Here is a 19,381-nt window from a genome sequence, read left to right as displayed (position 1 = left end):
AGCAGCTGATCTCAAAGCAGTAAATGCAGCATAAAACCTGTCTGTCTATGGAAAGTAAATGAATAGCACTAAATAAAAATAAGGCTTGAACAGAACAGTAAATATATGCATTTACATGTTGCAAAACACCATTGTCTAACATCTTAGCTGCACATACTGTAAATATATACTGCTGGATAGTTACTGGCTTGCAAACAAGGCTTCCTTCTGAAAAGGAATGAGGAATGATAGCCCTTTTTTAAAAGCTCAGACTAAATCTTACACACCCAAAGAGTCTCAACAGCCCAAATTGCACAGTACAGCACACCATGAATTCTGTGCTTTAGCACCTGCAGTGGCTCTGTACCTAGATCTCCATAACTCTGAGACCAGCACATAACACTGAGTGGTGTACTGGGAGAGAGAAGACACTGAACTGCTTGTCTGAACATCAGCCAGCCCAAGAAGACCCCTGCCCCCCCGCCCCCAACACACACCAGGTGGAGCAGTCGTGAGGCCAGTGAGGTGATGAAGAGCTATGTGAGGAATGGAGGCTGGGAGAGGGATGTTTCTTACCCACATTAAGTACTTTGTGAAGTGTTTGTTCTACTAGTAGTTCAACTAGATCCATGTATGAGGAGCTTCTCCAATAGTGAATGGGTGGAAATTAACAGGTAATATTTCCATCGATCCAGGTCTAGTAAAACACTTCCTGTATGTTTGCTGTAGTCTTTGAGATATATATTCCAGATATTGTTCAAAACAGCAACCAACAAGGACTACAGCTGCAACCTTAATGTGCTAAGTGACTGTCATACACAGGGATATACAGATCTCCAGTGTAACAGGTTGGCATTGTAAATTTTGCATACATGTTTTTCATTTAACATGAACAGATTTCACTTGAGTATACATATCTTCACTTCACGGTAAAACCGTTTTCTCTTCTGCACCTCAGTTTGAGACATCTTTTTCACTTTTCCTATCATGGCATCTACTTTCACATGTTCTCTTGGGTTTCTATTAGACTACTGAGATAACTACGGAAGGTGTTCTATTATGATATTAGAAAAACCTCTAAAATGTCAACCATTGTCCTGATAATAATTGCTCACACTTATATAGTGATTTTCTGGAGACTCCACTGAGCCTCATTGGGCTGCCAGCTGTGAGCTTCAGCTGTGGGCTATATACCAATTCTCTTCCACAACACCCCTCAACAAGTTACTAATTTCCAAACTAGTCCTTATTCATTCAATTGCATTGATAAAATAAGGTAACACATATGAATTATTACCTCTATGATATATATATATATTTAATTTTCATAAGGGAGCTCAACAGTAAGTCACAGGGGCATAAATATGGTTTTGTGTAAACTAGTTCTTCTTAATAGAAAAAAGTGGGATAGATAAATAATATATTGCACATTTCCAGCACTACAATATTACTACTGAACTTAAGCACACTGTTGAAAGTATTAGAGTAATTGCTGGTATCTGTTGACTTAGCCTTTCCAAAGAGGTACGTGAAGACAAAATAATGCCGACTTGCTTTAACAGCTGCAGCAATTAATTTCCTTCTACAAGGTGTCAAGAGTAGAAGTAATCACATGACTGACACTCCCAAGTGTGGAACCAACTCTTGGAAGGTTAGAGATGCTCACAAACAGATAATGAAACGGGACAACCACTCAAAGTGTGAAACAAACTTTGAGTCACACTGTTCAGTGGGGCAGAGCCGGAGTGTGTTGCTGAACTTGTTGAGCTCAATAAAACCCGAACCTGCACCAGGCCACCTCCTACTCTTCTGACTCAGTACTTCCCACAACAAAGAGAGAAGTTTAAATACTAAACCTGACCAGGAAAACATTCTTTTATTCAACTTCCTTCTTACAGACATTGCACTTTCTGTACCTCTGTTTTGAAGTACAGTACAGATAACTGTACTGGATCATTCATTCTCCTGTTACCAGCTCGTTCACCTGTTTTTTCAGGTTTAATAAATATCTGTAAGATGCTGCACAGCTGCCATCATTCCATTTGTATAAAGCTTTATTGAACTGAAGATAAAAAATTTAAATCTTTTTTATTTAAAAAAATAAAAAAGTATTTTTAGTATTTTTTTCTCAACAGTAACAGTAGAGAAAACAGTAAGTTAGCTCCTCTTCACCACGTCTCACATACTGTATGAACATATGAATATGCACCAAGCATCTAAAGTTATTATATGTAGAAAGTTATTATCCGAATTATTTCAAATAGGTAACGAAGCTCGATACAGCTTAATTGGAACCAACTGTGCTTCTCTCTCTAAAGATTCATCTTTTTCTGATATGTCATACCAGCTATCTCAGAATGTGTAACACTTTCTAACTTTTAAGCGATGGGCTGCCATAAATTTATTTATTGTTGAATACAAACCCTTAAATACTCTACATAGGAGTTTACAAAGCAAACCACAGGCAGTAGATTTGACTCCGATACCTCATCACTCAGATAATTTCACTGTGTAAGGTCCTGTAAGAGTACTGTATGGAAAGTCCAGATTCTTGCGGTGTTGCGCAGCATTTACAATAACTATTTTAAGTCTGTTCTAAAGCCCAGACATCTAAATCAATTCGTTGTTACTGACATTTGCATTGTTCGAAATTGTGTGGTTTTCGCCACCGTGAATAGAGTAAAACATACGCAGCACGCAAGAAATTGTCTATTGCACAAGTAAACACCTTCATCTTTGGAGCATTTGTATGGGGTTTGACAAAGAGTAAATAGATGCATCACTTCTGCCCCCTTTTTAAAGCTGATAACCAAAGACCAAGCAAAATATCAAGTGTGTTAACAAAGTAATGATTTCCCAGCTTGTCTCTCTGATTTAATTGAAACATTCATCCGGTAGAAAGAGAGAGAGAGAGAAAAGATGTTGGCAAGTCTCCTCGCCTGTTTTCACCGTAACACCAGGGCGTCGATCTGAACTACACTCAACACGTACAGTACGTGCTCGCAGTCAGATTGCAGTCATGAATCACTGCTTTGGGGGCAGATAACACAAAGCTGAAATACCGCACAGGAGAACGGGGCAGCCGGTGGACCCCAGCGCACGTCTCCCCTCGTCGCCTCCGCAGCAGCCCGATTACCTGGGAGCTGAGGTATCGCTGCAGGCAGTCCCCGCACACAGCCCGCCTGCAGCAGGAAAGCGGCTCGATGTGCTTGTCGTCCAGACAGATGCGGCAGGTCAGGACCACGGAGAGCCCGCGGTCCCCGGCGTGCGGGTCCGCCGAGGTCCTGGAGTCGATCACGCCGGACACGGTGAAGGGCTCCGCGGCGGAGCGACGCGGGTCCGGCTCCGGGTCCATCTGCGGGGGCCGGTCCCTCTCCAGCTGGGCGGGGACGCCCGGCTCCACCGGCGGGGTCGTCCGCCCCCCACCTAGGCTGAGCCGCGCCCCCAGGCTCTCCGGGGGTCCCCAGCAGTCGCCGCTTTCCACGCAGTACACCGTGCAGTAAACATGCCCCCCCTGCAGACCGTGGCCCTCGGACCGGGCTAACCCCACCTCGTCCGGGTCGGGCGACGCAAACCCCGGCGTGTCTTCTGCTTTGCCCGGCTCCTCTCCGGCGACGCGTCGGGCTTGATTTTCCCGTCCGGGGCTCCTCCCTCGATCCCCGCTGTCCGTCCCCCGCTGCAAAACGACCCCGACGACTGATCCGACACGATCCCGCTGGTCATCTGATGAATTGTTGTTGATGTTAGCCAGGGGTACAGGCACTCCCAAATTTCGCCTTAGGATGTCCACCGCGCTCGGCTTTCTGTTGGTGTCCCGGTCACTGCTATCCTCACTGCCCCCTACTTCTGACCTGCACTTACGCGAGCCCAAAACATCGCTGGCTTTAATAACTTTCCTCTCTCGGCTGGCAAAATCTGTATCCCGGATTCCCTCTCCGTCGATTACTCCTTCTGATAAATCACCAAGGACGTCCGGGTCCAATCCCGTGAGAAAACCCCGCATTTCTTTGTCGGCAACGTTTACAGAGATTTGTTCATCTTCCATTCCTGAGGTATAACTTCCCATTCGCGTTCAGGTTTTTCTTTTTTTTTTAACTCCAGTGATGTGCATGCAATCAAACAGAGCCCTACTGTAACTTCTGCTTCCGGGTCTCTTGTTAAATGAAAATAAACCCTCGGGAGGTTTTTCAGACTTTATTCTGTGCCTTTGAAAAACGCTAGTCCGCTTAGTTTTACTGTATAACCGTCTGTCACGGCCTCGTTTTATGTGCAAACACAGATCATCCTTGAAATTCGTGCACTTTCCCTTTTTTAAACCCAATAGTTTTTTTTACGCTATGCAATCTCAGGAGTTCCCTGAGAGACAGCCATCCCACAGTTTACACACTGCTTTCGCATTTGCGAAGGTCTGTCCCAGCTGGTTCTGTATTTGTAGTATAAGCGCATTTGGAAAAACACCGGTTCATGGGTAGGTACTTTGTACGCGACACAGCAGGGATTGTTTAGTTTTGAAGTATTGTTAGTGGAGGCGTTGTTGTGGGTGCTGTAGCAGAAATAGTTAATCGTTTGTATTAAAAAAAGTGCTTATTCCCGCATTGTTGCCAGTCTCTGGCCTGAAAAGTAAAGGCTGATTTCAAACATCACCGCTTGCAGATTTCTCTCCAAGCTGCAACAAGGGACTTGGCATGTTCCCAGAGAAAGTGAGGGGTTTGTGTCTGCTCAGTTAGTCAATCTTAGTTTTTTTGGCACCAGTATCCAGACGACACATTAGGCATATGAAAAAGGATCACAGTGAGCACTGTGCACCCTCTGAGTTCCTTTATACAGCGTGGAGGAAACTACTGCACGTCATTTTCTGTCCTTGTTTACATGTAAAGTGCTTTTCTAATGAGCTATGTTATATAAAAAAAAAACAAAGTAAGTTTAGGAGTGTTGATTATTCAGAGGTGCGGTTCTAATAACCAGATAAACAGGAAAAACCTGACCCACCAGGCTTCCTTCGTGTCTGGTGCTGCTATCCACTAGAGGCTGCTGAGCATTGGAGGTTGATTTCACCTCACCCTGCTTTCAATAACCTCTAATCCAGCTCAGGGTTATGGTGACCCAGAGCCTTTCCCTGCCATCGTCTTTGTCCCCAATGTCAGATATCCCAAGGTGATAGGTATAATATGAGGCATCTGAGTTCATTACTGTCTGGCACAGCTCTGATAAAATAGTAATAAATCAGAGGCTAATTAGGACAAACAAACGTTTTATTAACAATAACAATAATACAAAACTATCCATCCATTTTCTAACTGCTTCACCCAGTTCAGAGTTGTGGGTCGTCGTTACCGGCGCAAGGCAGGGCACAACCTGGCCAGGACGCCAGTCCATCACTGGGCACACACAGACACAAACACACACCCAGAGACACAGACACAGAAACACACACAGACAGAGCCACCAACACAGCCAAAGTCAGAGACACACCCACAGACACAGACACACAAGGACCGATGTTCCCAGAAGCCAGTTACCCTAACAGTATGTCTATGGACTTTAGGAGGAGATCAGATCATCCAGCAACAAACGCTTCACACATGGGGAGACCCTATAAACTCCACACAGTACACACCCCGTTCCTAAATTGAGCCCAGGGCCACAGAGCCTCCCAACACAAAACTAAATGTTACACAACATACTGTACAACATTAAATGTTATGTGCTTTACAAAATAAGGCGTCTCAGAAGCCTACGAACTACCAACCAAGAAAACCCAGAATGCTAACAATGTAACCTGAAACACTACAACCTACAAAGGCCAACAAGAGACATACTGTAAATCTTGTGATCTAAATTAAAGAATACAACCCCAAGCTAAATCTCTCTTTCTATAACTTGGACGACCAAAAGACATTTCAATAGGAATTTATTTTTATGGCGTCCAGATGTCGCATGATGTAAATCTGGATCATGACTCACTTTTGTGCTAAAGCAGCCAGTGACAACAAAAGTTGAAGCAATACAATCAAAACAGGCTAGCTCCCAGAACATTTATTCCAACACCTTGATGATATGGGTTGCAACAGGTTGAAGCTAGTTTTGTGTTACTTAAGCTTTGTTTAAGAGGTATGGTAAGGGTTATAGTTATTTGCATGCTGTTTTTAGTTTTGTGTTGTGGGTGTGCATATGGCCTTTGTTATTTGATTTAATGCAATGGCAAAATGAATCGTAGCAATCTGCTGTATGTGATGTCATCACAGGTATTTCACCTGTGACACAAATTGCACCCAGCTTTGTTATTAACAGCCATGTCCCATGAAAGTATAAAAATGATTCACTGGAGGAATAGCAATTGATCGCCTGTTTCTACCTTTTTTCTCATGTTAGCAAGTTTCCTGTGACACAAACAGCGTACTAACTGGGGTTGATCCCATGGTTAGTGGTTAGTACACAGCTCCATACTACACTTGTAGGCTAGGTCAATTCCAATTGCACTGAACATCACTGCTGAAAATAAACCCCAGCTCCACACTGAAATATCCTCAACACCAACAAACACAAAGTAACAACAGCTACCCTCTAGAGGATACTGAAGTATGAGACTGAGTACTTGCTATAGAGTAGGTAATTTAGATTATGTAATTTCTTGCATTAGGAATTTGTCTCTCCTTTTGGAGAGGCTTTACGTAACTGGTTCCATTCTTCACCCCTCTGCTTTCTTAGTACCACCATCTACAGTCTTATCTGTGTATTGTAATTGTGTTTTATCTTGTGTATTGTTTTTTATTGTTGTTGTCATTCTGTAAAGTGCTTTGAGAAGCCACCTTTAAAGGCGCTATATAAAATAAAGTTTATTACTATTATTGACTGAGAGTATTTGCAATGGAAATAAACAGCCAGTCTTTAGAGTCCAGTTTGGAGTGAATGATAGTCTATGGTTATGGAGAAGGTTAGTCTTAATTCTGAGCTAGCGTTAGGTTTTGATTAGGATGTACTGCATATAGAGGCTACATTTTGTGTTAGGTTTGTCAGTACGATCGTTAGGTGTACTGCTCGTGTTTTGTGTTTTGGGTTAGGGTTGGAATAATGCGAATACTTTAGAATTGAATTGAAAGTTAAGTTTAGGTAATGGTTGTTATGTTAATATCTAATAATATTTAAGTAAATGTTTTAGGTTGAAACTGAGTCATGGATTGATCGTCTGGGGAGTAGTCTTGTTTTGATCAAAGATTTGTTTTAACGGGTTTTGAGTGTATATTTAAATGTAGCTGAATTTGAGGTTGTAGATAATAATGGCTTACTGTTTAGTATTACAGTATGTATTATCATTGTTCCAACAGTACACAAGCACTATTTGAAGGATTGCAATATTATTTTACCAGGCTAATAACTGAAGGTCTATGTTTTGTTTTCCATATATAAAGAATAGACAATCAAAAAGGTAGTTACAAGACACATGGAATTAAGTAATGAACTCTTGGGTAACCTAAAGGAAGAGAACATTCTCGTCTCCACTTGAGAAGGACTGAGAACGAGAACGAGAAGGACTTTATCTCAAGCTTGTTTATGCTGATTCTTTGGTAAATTATACCGAAGATAATGTTGGACTGGCTTATTAGTTTTGTGATGTGTTATAAATGTTACATGTTGTTATGTGTTATACTGTACATGTGGAATAGAATGATGTACAACGTTTTTCTTATTTTTTGTAATAGTATAATGTGCAATGTTTTTCTTCTCTTCTTTATCAGGGGACAATTAAATGTTATATATTACCTCCCACAAGTCATAGGAATGTGTACTGACAGTGACGAGTGTACTTATTAAAATACAACAAATACTACTGGTACCAATATTTAATTGTTGTGTTTAAATGCTTTTCAGTATATGTGCCACAACTCTGGCAAACCATGAGATAGACATATTGATCAATAAAACTCTGATGATATCATACTGTGTGAACGTCAAGCAGTAAAGCAATACTGCATTTAATGGAAAAACAAAGCTCTTGGTCCAGAAAGACATGAATATACGGTGTTGACTCCCTTTTGAACATCTTTTCAAAATTTACAATAAAGCTGCGGTCAATGCTATTTTAGGTTGGTCATTTTAGTCTGCAGAATATTTGAAACACTTTGGTAATGGCCAATAAAGATGGCAGTAAGAAGAACTCAGCCAAATATTGTTAATTTAGTCATTACATAGACATGAGCTGTACTTCTATTGCTTATTAAAAAGCTTAAATCTTCGGTCTTTTATTTTTTTATTTTCAACTACAACAGTAATGACCACAATAAATTCGTTTTCTCACCACTAGAGGGGGATAGAGCAACATGCATATCTTGCAATGCTCTGGAAAGAGCCATACATCTTGTCCAATGACAGAAATTCCGGACATGGTCAACATACAATTGGGTGCAGAATATATGTTGTGTTGCTTAAAATGGCATTTTTTTCCAATAAGAATACAGACATGCTAGCACTTTACAATATTTCTTTTATGTTAAAGAACAATTATAAATAGAAAGGACAATTAAATTAAACAGAAACATCCAGTATAATGTGTAATGATTTGCATTTTTATAGTAATGCAAGCAATGGTCATAAAATTGGTATTTAGCAGCGTTTCACTTCATTTCCCCATTAAAAAGTAACAGTTACAGTATAGTGTTTTTGTATATAGTGCGAATGGATATTTCTCCTTTCGCCTCGGAATGTACAAAGTCTATCTAAAAAAAATTTCAGAAAAAGATTGAATTCAAGCTAATGCTATGATAATTAATAATAAGAACAAAATGTGTGGTGCAATAATATGACTCATCTGTAGTTCAGTTTTAAAAATGTTTTGCTGCTGATATTGAACTAAAATGTATTCAAAAATACTCCCGATGAAGTGTGATACATGTGTTCATTGGATGTTAAGTCATTTAATCATCACAAGTCCACTCAAAAATATTTGATGCATATTTTTTAGTGATAACACTGAACAAACACATTATCTGTGTGCGAAATCACGTGAATAAATACATTTAAAGTGAAACATAGTGTTTCTGGGTTAATATTCCACACTTCTATTACACTAATGAGTCTGTTGCCAAATTTTGTGCACTTGACTTGGAATGACCATGCATCAGGAGGAAGTTTAAAAGCTCTTGTCTGCTTGATTGCATCAGCAGTATGAATAATATACTGTATGGGTGATACTGTGGGCTGTGGTGATACACAGCACATTAAAAAGTTAAATTATGCAAACAGCTGGAAACAGCCATGTAAATTGTTGTTTTAACAAAGAGATCAAGAATGTGTTGTTAATAATCTAAATTTATTTTAATGTGAATTATGCAAGGATTTACAGAAACAAAAAAAATATTTGCCTTTTCATGTCTGGACTTTAGCTAATATTTCAGATATATTAGCTGTACCAACACATTTATTATATATTCTGTATTTTTGTAGTACTTTTGCATTTTGTAGTACTTTTGTAGTACAGTAGGTGGATATTTCTGCAGTATCCTTTGACACCCACAGCATCCATTTTGATACACTACATTAAGCAAGTATTGCATGTTGTACTTAAAAACAAAACAACAATAATAAAAGCAAATAAAAAATGTTAGTGTTTTTGCAGAGATTATGTCATTTATTTGCCCTTCAGTAAAGTGCTTTTCTTTCCTCTTTTCAAATCAGTAATTGCACCTGTATTCATAATTGGTTGCTAAACAACATTGAATATGTATTTCTACCAAGAATTCCTATGAAATCTAAAAATAAGAAGCATACTTACTCTGGGGTGTACTCTGTTTATACTAGTTCAAGCTAAATTAGCTTTTTAAGAAGCCACTGTGGGCAGCTCTATACGTGCTGACTCAGAATGCTTTTCTCAACTTTATTGTTTCCGAAAACCTAAGTAGACTCTTGAGGCTTTTATGTCTTTGTGCTGCTTGGATCGAGATTTTTGCTACACATCTCAGTCCAGTTTCTTTTCACAAGCACAGAAATAGTTCAGCAAGATAAATTACAGTTTATTATCCAAGGCAGACTGGGAACACTTATATTGGTCTCCGAAAAAGTGTAAATGGAAACACCTCAGTCTTTGTTAAGAAACAAAAATGTAGAAAGAAGCTCAAACAATTAACTGTGCAATGAGTTAAACCATACGACTGAAGTAATGATGGGTGGCACAATGACACAGCAGTTAACATTGCTGACTCGTTGGGGCTTTGGGTACAGTTCCTGGAGTGCTATTAATTGGCTACTGGGAAAGCAGCCTGGTGTGAGTGTGTGTGTGTGCCCTGTGTGTGTGTGTGAGCGTGTGTGTGAGTGTGTGTGCCCTGTGTGTGTCTGTGTGTGTGAGTGTGCTTGTGTGTGTGCCCTATGTGTGTGTACGCGTGGGTGTTTGTGTGTGTGTGAGAGAGTGTGTGTGTGTGTGTTTGTGTGCGTGAATGTGCGTGTGTGTGTGTGTGAGCGTGTGTGAGTGTGTGTGCCCTGCGTGTCTGTGTGTCTGTGTGTGTGAGTATGTGTATGTATGTGTAATTGTGAGTGTGCGTGTGCGTGTGTGTGTTTGTGTGCCCTGTGAAGGACTGGGGTCCTGTCTGGGGTGTAACCAGCCTGTATCCTTCACCCTTTGTTTGCCAAGATTGCCTCTGGCTTCCCCTGACCCTGTATTGAATAAAGCAATTAGAAAATGGATGAAGGGATGAAGTAATTGTTAAATCTCACTTTATTCATTTCTATTGGATTTGTAATCCTATACATTTTATTTAATGAAGACAAAATGCTAAGTGTTTCCATGTTTCCTATTTATAAAATTACAAGACCTACTATAAGAAAGATCTTGTTGAATCTCAGGGTACAAGAAAGCTTGTTAGTAGACCAGGAGTTGTCACTTTGTTCCTTCTGTGTCACAGGAATCCAGACCAATGTTGAATTATGAAGACAAGGGAGGTTGTGTCACAATATATACAGTATTGTGCCATCTTTTAAATTTGAAGTGAAATTGAGGTCTTCACCCCTTGTGATTTTTAAATATCCTATGCAGCAATATGAAAAATGTTAGCGATGTTAACTCCAGTGCCATGAAAAAAACTCATACAATATAGTCTACCTACATTTTCCACTATAGTGAAAATATATTTAGAAAACTGATTGAGTCATTTCTCACTGAAAATGTGCTGCACTGTAATGGTGAATGAAGAATGTCCTATTCTACCTGCAAGGCACTGTGTTATTTCTTATGTTTACAAACATTATCACTTTGTATTACTATTGGACGAAAGCTTCTTCCACAAACTTCTAGCACGGAGTCTTCTAACCGAGCTTGTTCCTGCAACCATATTTGATTTTACATTCGCGTATTCCAGAAGTTTTTCTGCTTGTTCATTTTGGCAAACATAATCCAAACATTATCTGTTCTTCTTGCTTTGTGACCAGCCCTTTTCTAGTTCTGTGTGTTGACTCTGACGATGATGTGGTGTTCTGTTCCCTGTGTTTCAGCCCCTTTCTGCTCTCCATGCTCGTCTAAGCACGCACTCTTGCTTCCTTCATTGGCTGGCCTGCAGTTTCTGAAACATTTTTCTATTGACCAAGATTCTCATTTCCGTTTTAGCATAGGCAGCACACGTTGGTCAAAGTACTTTCTTTTAAAGCAATTTTTTTTTGCCAAAAGATACACGAAACCATGATCCTTTGTCTTGCAGTTCTCAATTAGACTTTATGCAGTAAATTTCTTTTAGTGTAATACCTTCTTTGACATTACATAAGATTTTATAACATACTGTACTGTATTTAGTCATGATTCTTGTTTCTCTGTCACTTCCCCCATACCTCAGTTGGTTTCAGTTTCTTACTCTCTACCTGATATGCTAGTGTAGTGGAGCTGTTAGTGTTTTATCCAGGTGTATTATTTATGAAAACTATGAGTTAAAAGATTTTGTGAAATTCTAAATTCCTAATTCTAATTCCTTTAAAGAGAAGAGGTGCTCTTTCAGTGACAAATAAATGGCATCAGTTATAGTGGTGGAACTATTTAACTGTTTAGAAAATGATAAACATTTATCATTGTCATGTCTCTTTGTCAATGTAATGTTTGATAAAGCATTCAGTACCCTCAGTTTCCACTTACACTTATGTGAATACCTAATAAACATTATAATTATGCCAGATGTTTCCTCTTTGCTATGAGTAGAAAACACCAATAACAGTATTTAATTCCTGCTGGAGATGTTTACCTCTCTACACACGTCTTTGTGAAACAAAGTTTTTGCAGAGACATGAGATGTCATATTAGCTCTATTTTGACAGGAAACTTAGTGGAAAAAAAAGACTTGAGCACTGTTGAGGGACAATAAGATCTGTTGCACCACAACAGTTCTGAGAAATCCAGGCAGTAGGACATGAGACAGGAATAATAATTTTAGCAATCTGGCTGGGGCAGCTGCTGTTTGTGTTCTGTAAAACTATTTCCTTTCTAACTAGCTAAATATGAATGTAATTCAGCTTGACATCAGTGTGGTATTTGGACCTTAAAATATTTTAAATTAACAACACACTATTATATTGTACAAAACCACGAAAAATTGAAAACAATCAAAAAGTTTGTATTTCTTTGTGCACCTTAAAAGTTGATGGTTCAGCCAAATAAATATTGGAAGTTCAAATTATTAAAATTTTTACTCCTATGTTTGTTAATGGCTGATAAAGGTGGTCATATGGTATATTGTTGCAGACGAGAACATTATATCACTAATTTAAATTAATATAATTGTTTATTCACTAATAATTATTTCCCAATGACATTGTTGTGTTTAACATAAGTTTATTGAACACTAATATAAGGGTTGCCAGCATCCAAAAATAAATCATATCAATGACAGTAAATTACATAGGTGCCCTTTTCACTTGTAACGGTGCCCAGAGAATGTGCAGTTGTGTTTGCTAAAAGAAAGTATGCTTTCATGTTTAAATCTGATGCAAAACGGCATTCTGTGAGGCATGGTCTTGCGAGACAAATGATCAATTTTAATGCAAATCGATAATGTGGCCGATTTTCCATTCTTATTGTATTACAGGAAGACAAACACAACATTCACAGACAAGTGCGGGACGGTCAGCCGGTCTAGCCTGTTTGGTATGAGTAGGTAATTGAGCTGAGGAGCTCATGCAGCCCTAATAATTCTGAAGAAGTCTGTCGTGTTGATTTTGTCTTTGAAGATGGTGTATACTTCAATAATGTTCTCTCATAGTGCTCAACAAAGACGTTTTATTCATTTTACTGTTTACTTTTCTTTCACTGTTGTAACACTGAAATTTATTTTTATCAATTGCCACAGTCCCTAAAAATGCCTATCATTCCTATAAATTTCCGAAATATAGGATTTTCCTGTACAGTAGGCATTTCCCAGTCTATGTGGTGTGGCATTTTGCGGGGGTTGGGGGGGGTGTGTTCAGTGTGGAGGCGGAGCCCTGGATTAGGGGCGATGTGTTGCCTTAGCAACCGCAGCTGTCCTGGCTGATAAAGGACAAGCTGCAGCTATCAGGGCCCTTTAAGACACACTGAGCTCCTCCCCGGAGGGACAACAGACCCCGCAAGGGGAGGACCTTCCAGAGGCGATTGTGACCGAGCATAAGGCCATTGTTTTTCCTTCATTTTCTTTTCTTTTCTTTTTTTTTTGCCTGTCCCGCCGTGTATCTCCCACAGGGACAGGTTGAGTTCTTTTTGTTTTTGGCCTTATGCTTCTTTTCTTCCCGACTGAAGTCCTCTCAAGTGTAGTCTGTATTCCGCTGTCCCAAGCTGTTCTTTTTCCCCAGGCTGGATTCCGCTAAATAGGGACGGGTGTTCACTGCGTCTCCTCCTACTCCTGCATTGTTACAGTGGGTAAAAAATAACTTCTTGCTTTGCACACACAAAGCACTTGAATACACAGTGCTGAACTCTAAAACTTTCATATCAGCATTTGGCGGCCTGGAACTTGACCCCTAACACTGTATGACACAATAATCTCCAATGCTTTCCGTTTGTCATGGTTGTGATCCATCATAGTTTTCTGGAAATATTAAGATGTACATGTATCTTTAATTTTTATGTTGTCCAGCAAACCTTAGCTTTAAACCTTCTGTTTTCCTTTGAACTTAAATGTTTCCACACCTCCCCTGACCAAATATCCAGATCTTGAATAAGTTTGCCAAGGTATGTGCTCTTTTTCGGGTTAGCACAAAAATATGGATACACCTCAGATGTCACATCTTTTGAAATGGGGCCTGTAGCAGTTCAAATTCAGCACTTTCCTCAAATAGTTTACAGCAGTCAGCAATTTGCTGAGTCATCAAAAGTCAACTTGTATGTTTTTTTGTAACTTACCTATAATTTTTGTGGCAACCGGCCCAGACAAAATGTTGGATGACAGAAGAACAGAGACACTAATGGATAAGTTTGCCTCTGTCAGCAGAATGCTGCTGTATGGTAGCCTGGACATTTCCCTCATGTATAATACACTATATAGCAAGCTTTTATTTTTATCAATCACTTTTCAACAGCCAACCAAGAACAAGCTTGCCTGAACTGCCTGGCATCATTTATAAAACACATTCGCTCTAAACCATCTACTGGGGGACTGCTGTTGGGCAGCAAGAAAGTCTTTCCTCTCCACATCATTCTCTATTCAGGCTGCTCCCAAAGTAAAATGACAATATTGGATGCTGTTACATCATATTCGTCTGTGTTGGTTTTTGGAAGATCTAGTTTTGAAGCTTGCAGAATCTACTCCATTAGTTTTTTGTTGTCTGTTAACACTGAAGTTAAATTACTAATGTAGATGTAAATTATAATGTATATTTAATATAATTGTTGTGTGTTAAGAAGCCAAATAAATACACCAGTATACTCTCAAACAAGTGCAACTAGTGGGAAGGTGACTGACATCACTTATTCATTGCAATTTACCCCTAGTTTATTTATATTTTCCTGACCTAACATGAAGTGGATGGTTTTTAGCTTGACGTTTTCTGCTGAAGAACCCTAGAATGTCACCTTGTAGCAAAGCATCCATTTCACATCACACCATCTCCAATTGCAGATGTTTCCAAGCCGTATGCAAAGCCTGGATAAAATATAAAAAGGTGCGGAGGAAAATTTCTTTTAGGACATCATTATTGCTAAGCACTTTAATTTTAACATATGTTTATATTTATAAACTAATTCCCCTTAAAAATGTACATGGGATGATTGCAAGATATATTGATGTTATATAGTGTAATGCAGCTCTCAATAGCCCTTTGGTACCTTGTGTACCAAAAAAAATAAGTACATACTGAATCTTCACGTGCTTGATTTGTGAAATTCAGATTTTCCTGGGAGCCTTTCATCATTTTCCTCTTCAGAGTGTATTCTTGGTTTACTGGATAACAGGTCAGTCAACGGTTTGCCGAACCAGTCAAAATTAGTCTTCACTTTGAACACCTCCACAGGAGATTCAGAATACCTCAGACTGATTAAAATCTTACCTTACGTAAGCAAACACAGCGTGTAGCCTCAGGGCTGCCAGGGAATGGTACATTATATACTTCCACCTTTTTCTCATTAAATCAATAGATTTCTGCATGAGCTTTTAGGACTCATTTTTGTTTCTCGTCATTATTAAATACATTTTCTGACTGACTAATTTGGTAAAAGCTTCTGCCTGGGAGCTGCAGGATGAAAACGGTGATCTGTAGCGTGGCGGTTGAAATCAGGGCTGGGCCTCTGGCTGTGGCTGAGAGATTGCAGTCTCACGTACAAGGTGCTGGCAGGGTTAGATGAGGTGGACTGTGCAGGAGCTCCTCGGTCCACAGTGACGAACTGTGGCGGCCTCCAGCTGGCACTAATAGTGCTGGTGCTTAACGTCTGCTCCAACAATGCAAAAGAAACTGCATTACACTCCCGGCAGCTATTGATAAGGAGCTACATACTCTTTTTTATTTCTTATTCTTATCACTCTTTAATTAGAAGTGCCATACAATGTCTTATGTGACATATTTTATTTTAAAATGTCATTGCGTTTTGTATATATTAAGATGGAATCGAATGCCTTTCATTCTCATTTTTTGTTCCAATTTGGAATGCAAATTTCTAATTTTATCTCCCTTCCAATGATCCACAGCACAACAATTCTGTGTGGAGAATCCGGAGATAAACTGAAAGGGATATTTAACAATGAAATTAAAAGTTTCTTTAACAGGTTTTATGAGCTATAGTTAACAGTTAATAGTTTTCCTATTGTAACGCAACGAGGGCTGAGGCGGGCGCCATTGCCGCATTAGGTCGGCCCCCCCACCGTCGGGGGCTCGAGCCCGGGACTCCCGCGTCTCTCTGCAGCGACCCAGCCCCGTGAGCTAAAGAGAGATCTCTCTACAGACCAGGGGCTGTGGTCCTGCTATCACAGGGAAGGGCGGTGACGTCACCTGCTCTGGTACGCCGGCTCTTACACAGTGCCTGTCGGCCGTAAGCGTTACACTATTGTACTGATGCACTTCAAAATGGAGATAGAGGCACAAGACGATATTGGGCTAGTTTACATAGGTCCTGTCCAATGGAATAAACAGCTAGAAAAAATCTTATGGTCTTTTAGACTGCTCTATTGAAAACTGTCTAATTAAAAAAGGTAAATCTCCTTCCAGTAACAAGCCTGTTGTTTCGCTTTTATTAGAAATGGATTTGAAATTGATTTTTCCTTAATGAAAACAAAATCACCTCCACTGCCCTTGATGAGAGATTAGAACAACAATTCTCTTGTATTACAGCTATGATCTTCTTCAAAATGCATTATTGGCATTATACTGAATCACATCTTAAATACTCGTGCTGAGATCTTCAGTTTAGGGCACGATTTTCAGATTCTAGTAATATTGAATAGTGTAAAATAAAACCAATTCCAATTTACTGGATGGTCACTTTAATTAGGGTATTAGAATGAAAGCTTTCATAAGTCACATTATACTCAAAGCCTTCATGATCAGCTTTAAAAACAACTAGATTATTTTTTTATCTGAGTAACCTAATTTATTATCAGATCAAAAATAATTCAGCTTAAAGCACATGTATGTTGTGTATAAGTTACTTTAGACAATGTGAAATATAGAACATTTAGCGATGTATGTTGAAGGTAAAAGGTCATTTTTATTGGAGATTTTAGCTTTTCTCACATACAGTAGTTTGGCAAAAGTCAGGAAAGCAGGAGACTAAATGGTTAATTAAATCAGTTAAGAAGAATATAAAGAGAAAAACATTTTATAGAGCATTCGATGAAGAACAAATACAGTTGACTCAAAGGCATATAATAAACTGCAAGCACAGGTAGAAAAATGATCAATGATTGTAAAATGTACTGCGATTGAAGTAAAAATAAGTAAACATTTATGGATGATTTATTTTAAGGATGAAGTAAAGTGTCTCAGAGATAAAGATAGGAATTGTTTAGAGGATGACAGGGGAATGGCTGATGTATTAAATGAATAAGTCACTCAGGTATTTACTAAGGAGTAATCATCCAACATGCCTCAGGCTGTTTACTGTATATTAAATCATATCAACAGAGAAGGGACAGATGTTCACAGATACTACAAACACTTGAGATAAAAAAAGCTCTAGGGTCTGACTGTGTCCTGCCAATTGTACTGTACACATGGAAACAAGACATTATTCAAAGACCTTTGACAACGCTCTCCCAGAGGTCTCTTGAGACAAGACTAATATCCATTTACAGGAAAACTGTTAGGCTTGACAAACAACAGGTTAAATTAATTTACCACTGTTCCCAATTAACTCTCCACCACATTAGGTTATTTAGTACACTTTGATATTTGTACACTTCTAAAAGTAAGATGTACTAAGTAACAATGAGATAAAATATACATCCCAAATCTCTTATTATAACACATGCATATTTTCACTACTCTTGTCAAAATCAGTACTAATACAAGTCAAAACAGAATGTCAGGAGTGTTTTAGTCATGTGCTCAAGCATGTCATTTAACTGTTCATTCTCCACTGCTATGAGCTAGTGTTAAGAATGGCATTTCATTGGTTGTATTATGCAAATTGTGACTTAACCAGTTTTGTCTTGTGGTGAAATAAGATGTCCGATTAAATAGTTATAACAGGCATCAATGACTCAAGTCATGGTTCAGTCATGATACGCACTTTTTCTTGCGAGAGACACAACTCTGAATACTCCAAGCACTCACTTGATAATAAATGCTTCCATTAAATGTTACCTGTTACAGTGATTGTCCTGGTGTATTTCAGTGGGTCTGAAATCAAATCAGTCATCTAGAAATAAACCTGAATACCTCATTTTGTGGGTCAGGATTTTCAGTTGTTTTCATTATTACACAAAGCTGCTTTCCAAAGTGGCACCCTGACAACAGTGTGCGGCACACTAATTCACCAAAGAGAGATGGAAACTTTTAAGAAATTAATAAGCAATATATTTGTGCACATTTCTAAAAATAATGCATTATGATCTGCAGTGTTTCATTTGTCTTTACATTTTCTTATATCTTTCTTTTATGTTATCTGTGCCTGTGTTAAAATTAACGAATATTGTAATACTGTATACATCTTAAAAGGAAATAACACATATTTATGCATATTTACTGTATGTTTTTGTTTGTTATTGTTTTTTACAAATTCATAATATGTGCTTCATCTTTGGTTATGATCCAAATCATACTGTATGTGACAATGCAGGAACATTCAAAATTATTTGTCTTAACTATTTCACTACAAAGATGCCACCATAACACTGATATACATGTGCCCAATATCAGATGTCTTCTTAAAGAAACTAATCTGTAATGTCATAGCAGTGCACTCCAAATTTAAGTAGATTATAAACAATTTTTTGTGGTGGGAGGTTGGAAGAATATAGAGTATTTGTTGAAGCTGAAACCCTTGTTTCTTTCAAGAAGCAAATGACACCCATAATTAAATTTGCTATCAGGAACCAAATGAGTTATATGAGCTAAATAGCGTCTTCTTGTTTGAAAACATTCTTATGCTTCCTACAGTATGTCTCCTATCCTGGGGATTATCCTGTCATACAGTATGTCACCATAAGAGTCCATGAGCCCTATCACAATCATTACAATGGACAGCCTCTTTTCCAAAACTCCAAATATTAAGCTTAGATTACTATTATTTGTTTTATTAATGAAAAATTGGCTTTTAATCAGATGTTAGAGATGCTTAACAAAGAGCTCTAAAAAAATTCTACACTTAATATTTTAGTTTCTTTGACCATTTGACCTGTTTGTCAACTTTATCTGTCTTGTTATGTGCAGTATATAACCAGAAATGAAGTATATGCAGTAACAAACCAGGACATTTCAGAATAGAAACAAACAGGACAATTAGCATCTTCACAGTCTCAGTTTATTATACTTT

General features: G+C 38.7%; 1 protein-coding gene across 5 annotated transcripts in view; it reads right to left on the bottom strand.

The window, feature by feature from the left end:
• Positions 1-4,380, bottom strand: part of rnf217 (ring finger protein 217) — a 34,757-nt gene extending 30,377 nt beyond the window's left edge. For 4 of the 5 annotated variants that reach the window (XR_001479916.2, XM_006626447.3, XM_015359933.2 and 1 more), the window contains exon 1: positions 3,116-4,379. Coding sequence is in view for 4 of the 5 variants with exons in the window: in XM_006626447.3 (XP_006626510.2) it covers positions 3,116-4,045 (930 nt within the window). In the remaining variant the exon portion in view is untranslated. Of the gene's footprint in view, positions 1-3,115 lie in introns of all 5 variants that reach the window. The other variant, XM_069195799.1, reaches the window with a different exon arrangement.
• Between the last annotated feature and the right edge of the window lie 15,001 nt (positions 4,381-19,381).

The sequence above is a fragment of the Lepisosteus oculatus genome, chromosome 2 (genome assembly GCF_040954835.1).
Source record: "Lepisosteus oculatus isolate fLepOcu1 chromosome 2, fLepOcu1.hap2, whole genome shotgun sequence".
Lineage (NCBI taxonomy): Eukaryota > Metazoa > Chordata > Actinopteri > Semionotiformes > Lepisosteidae > Lepisosteus > Lepisosteus oculatus.
The sequence above is the reverse complement of the archived record's forward strand: the minus strand, read 5'-3'. Positions and strand labels throughout refer to the sequence as shown.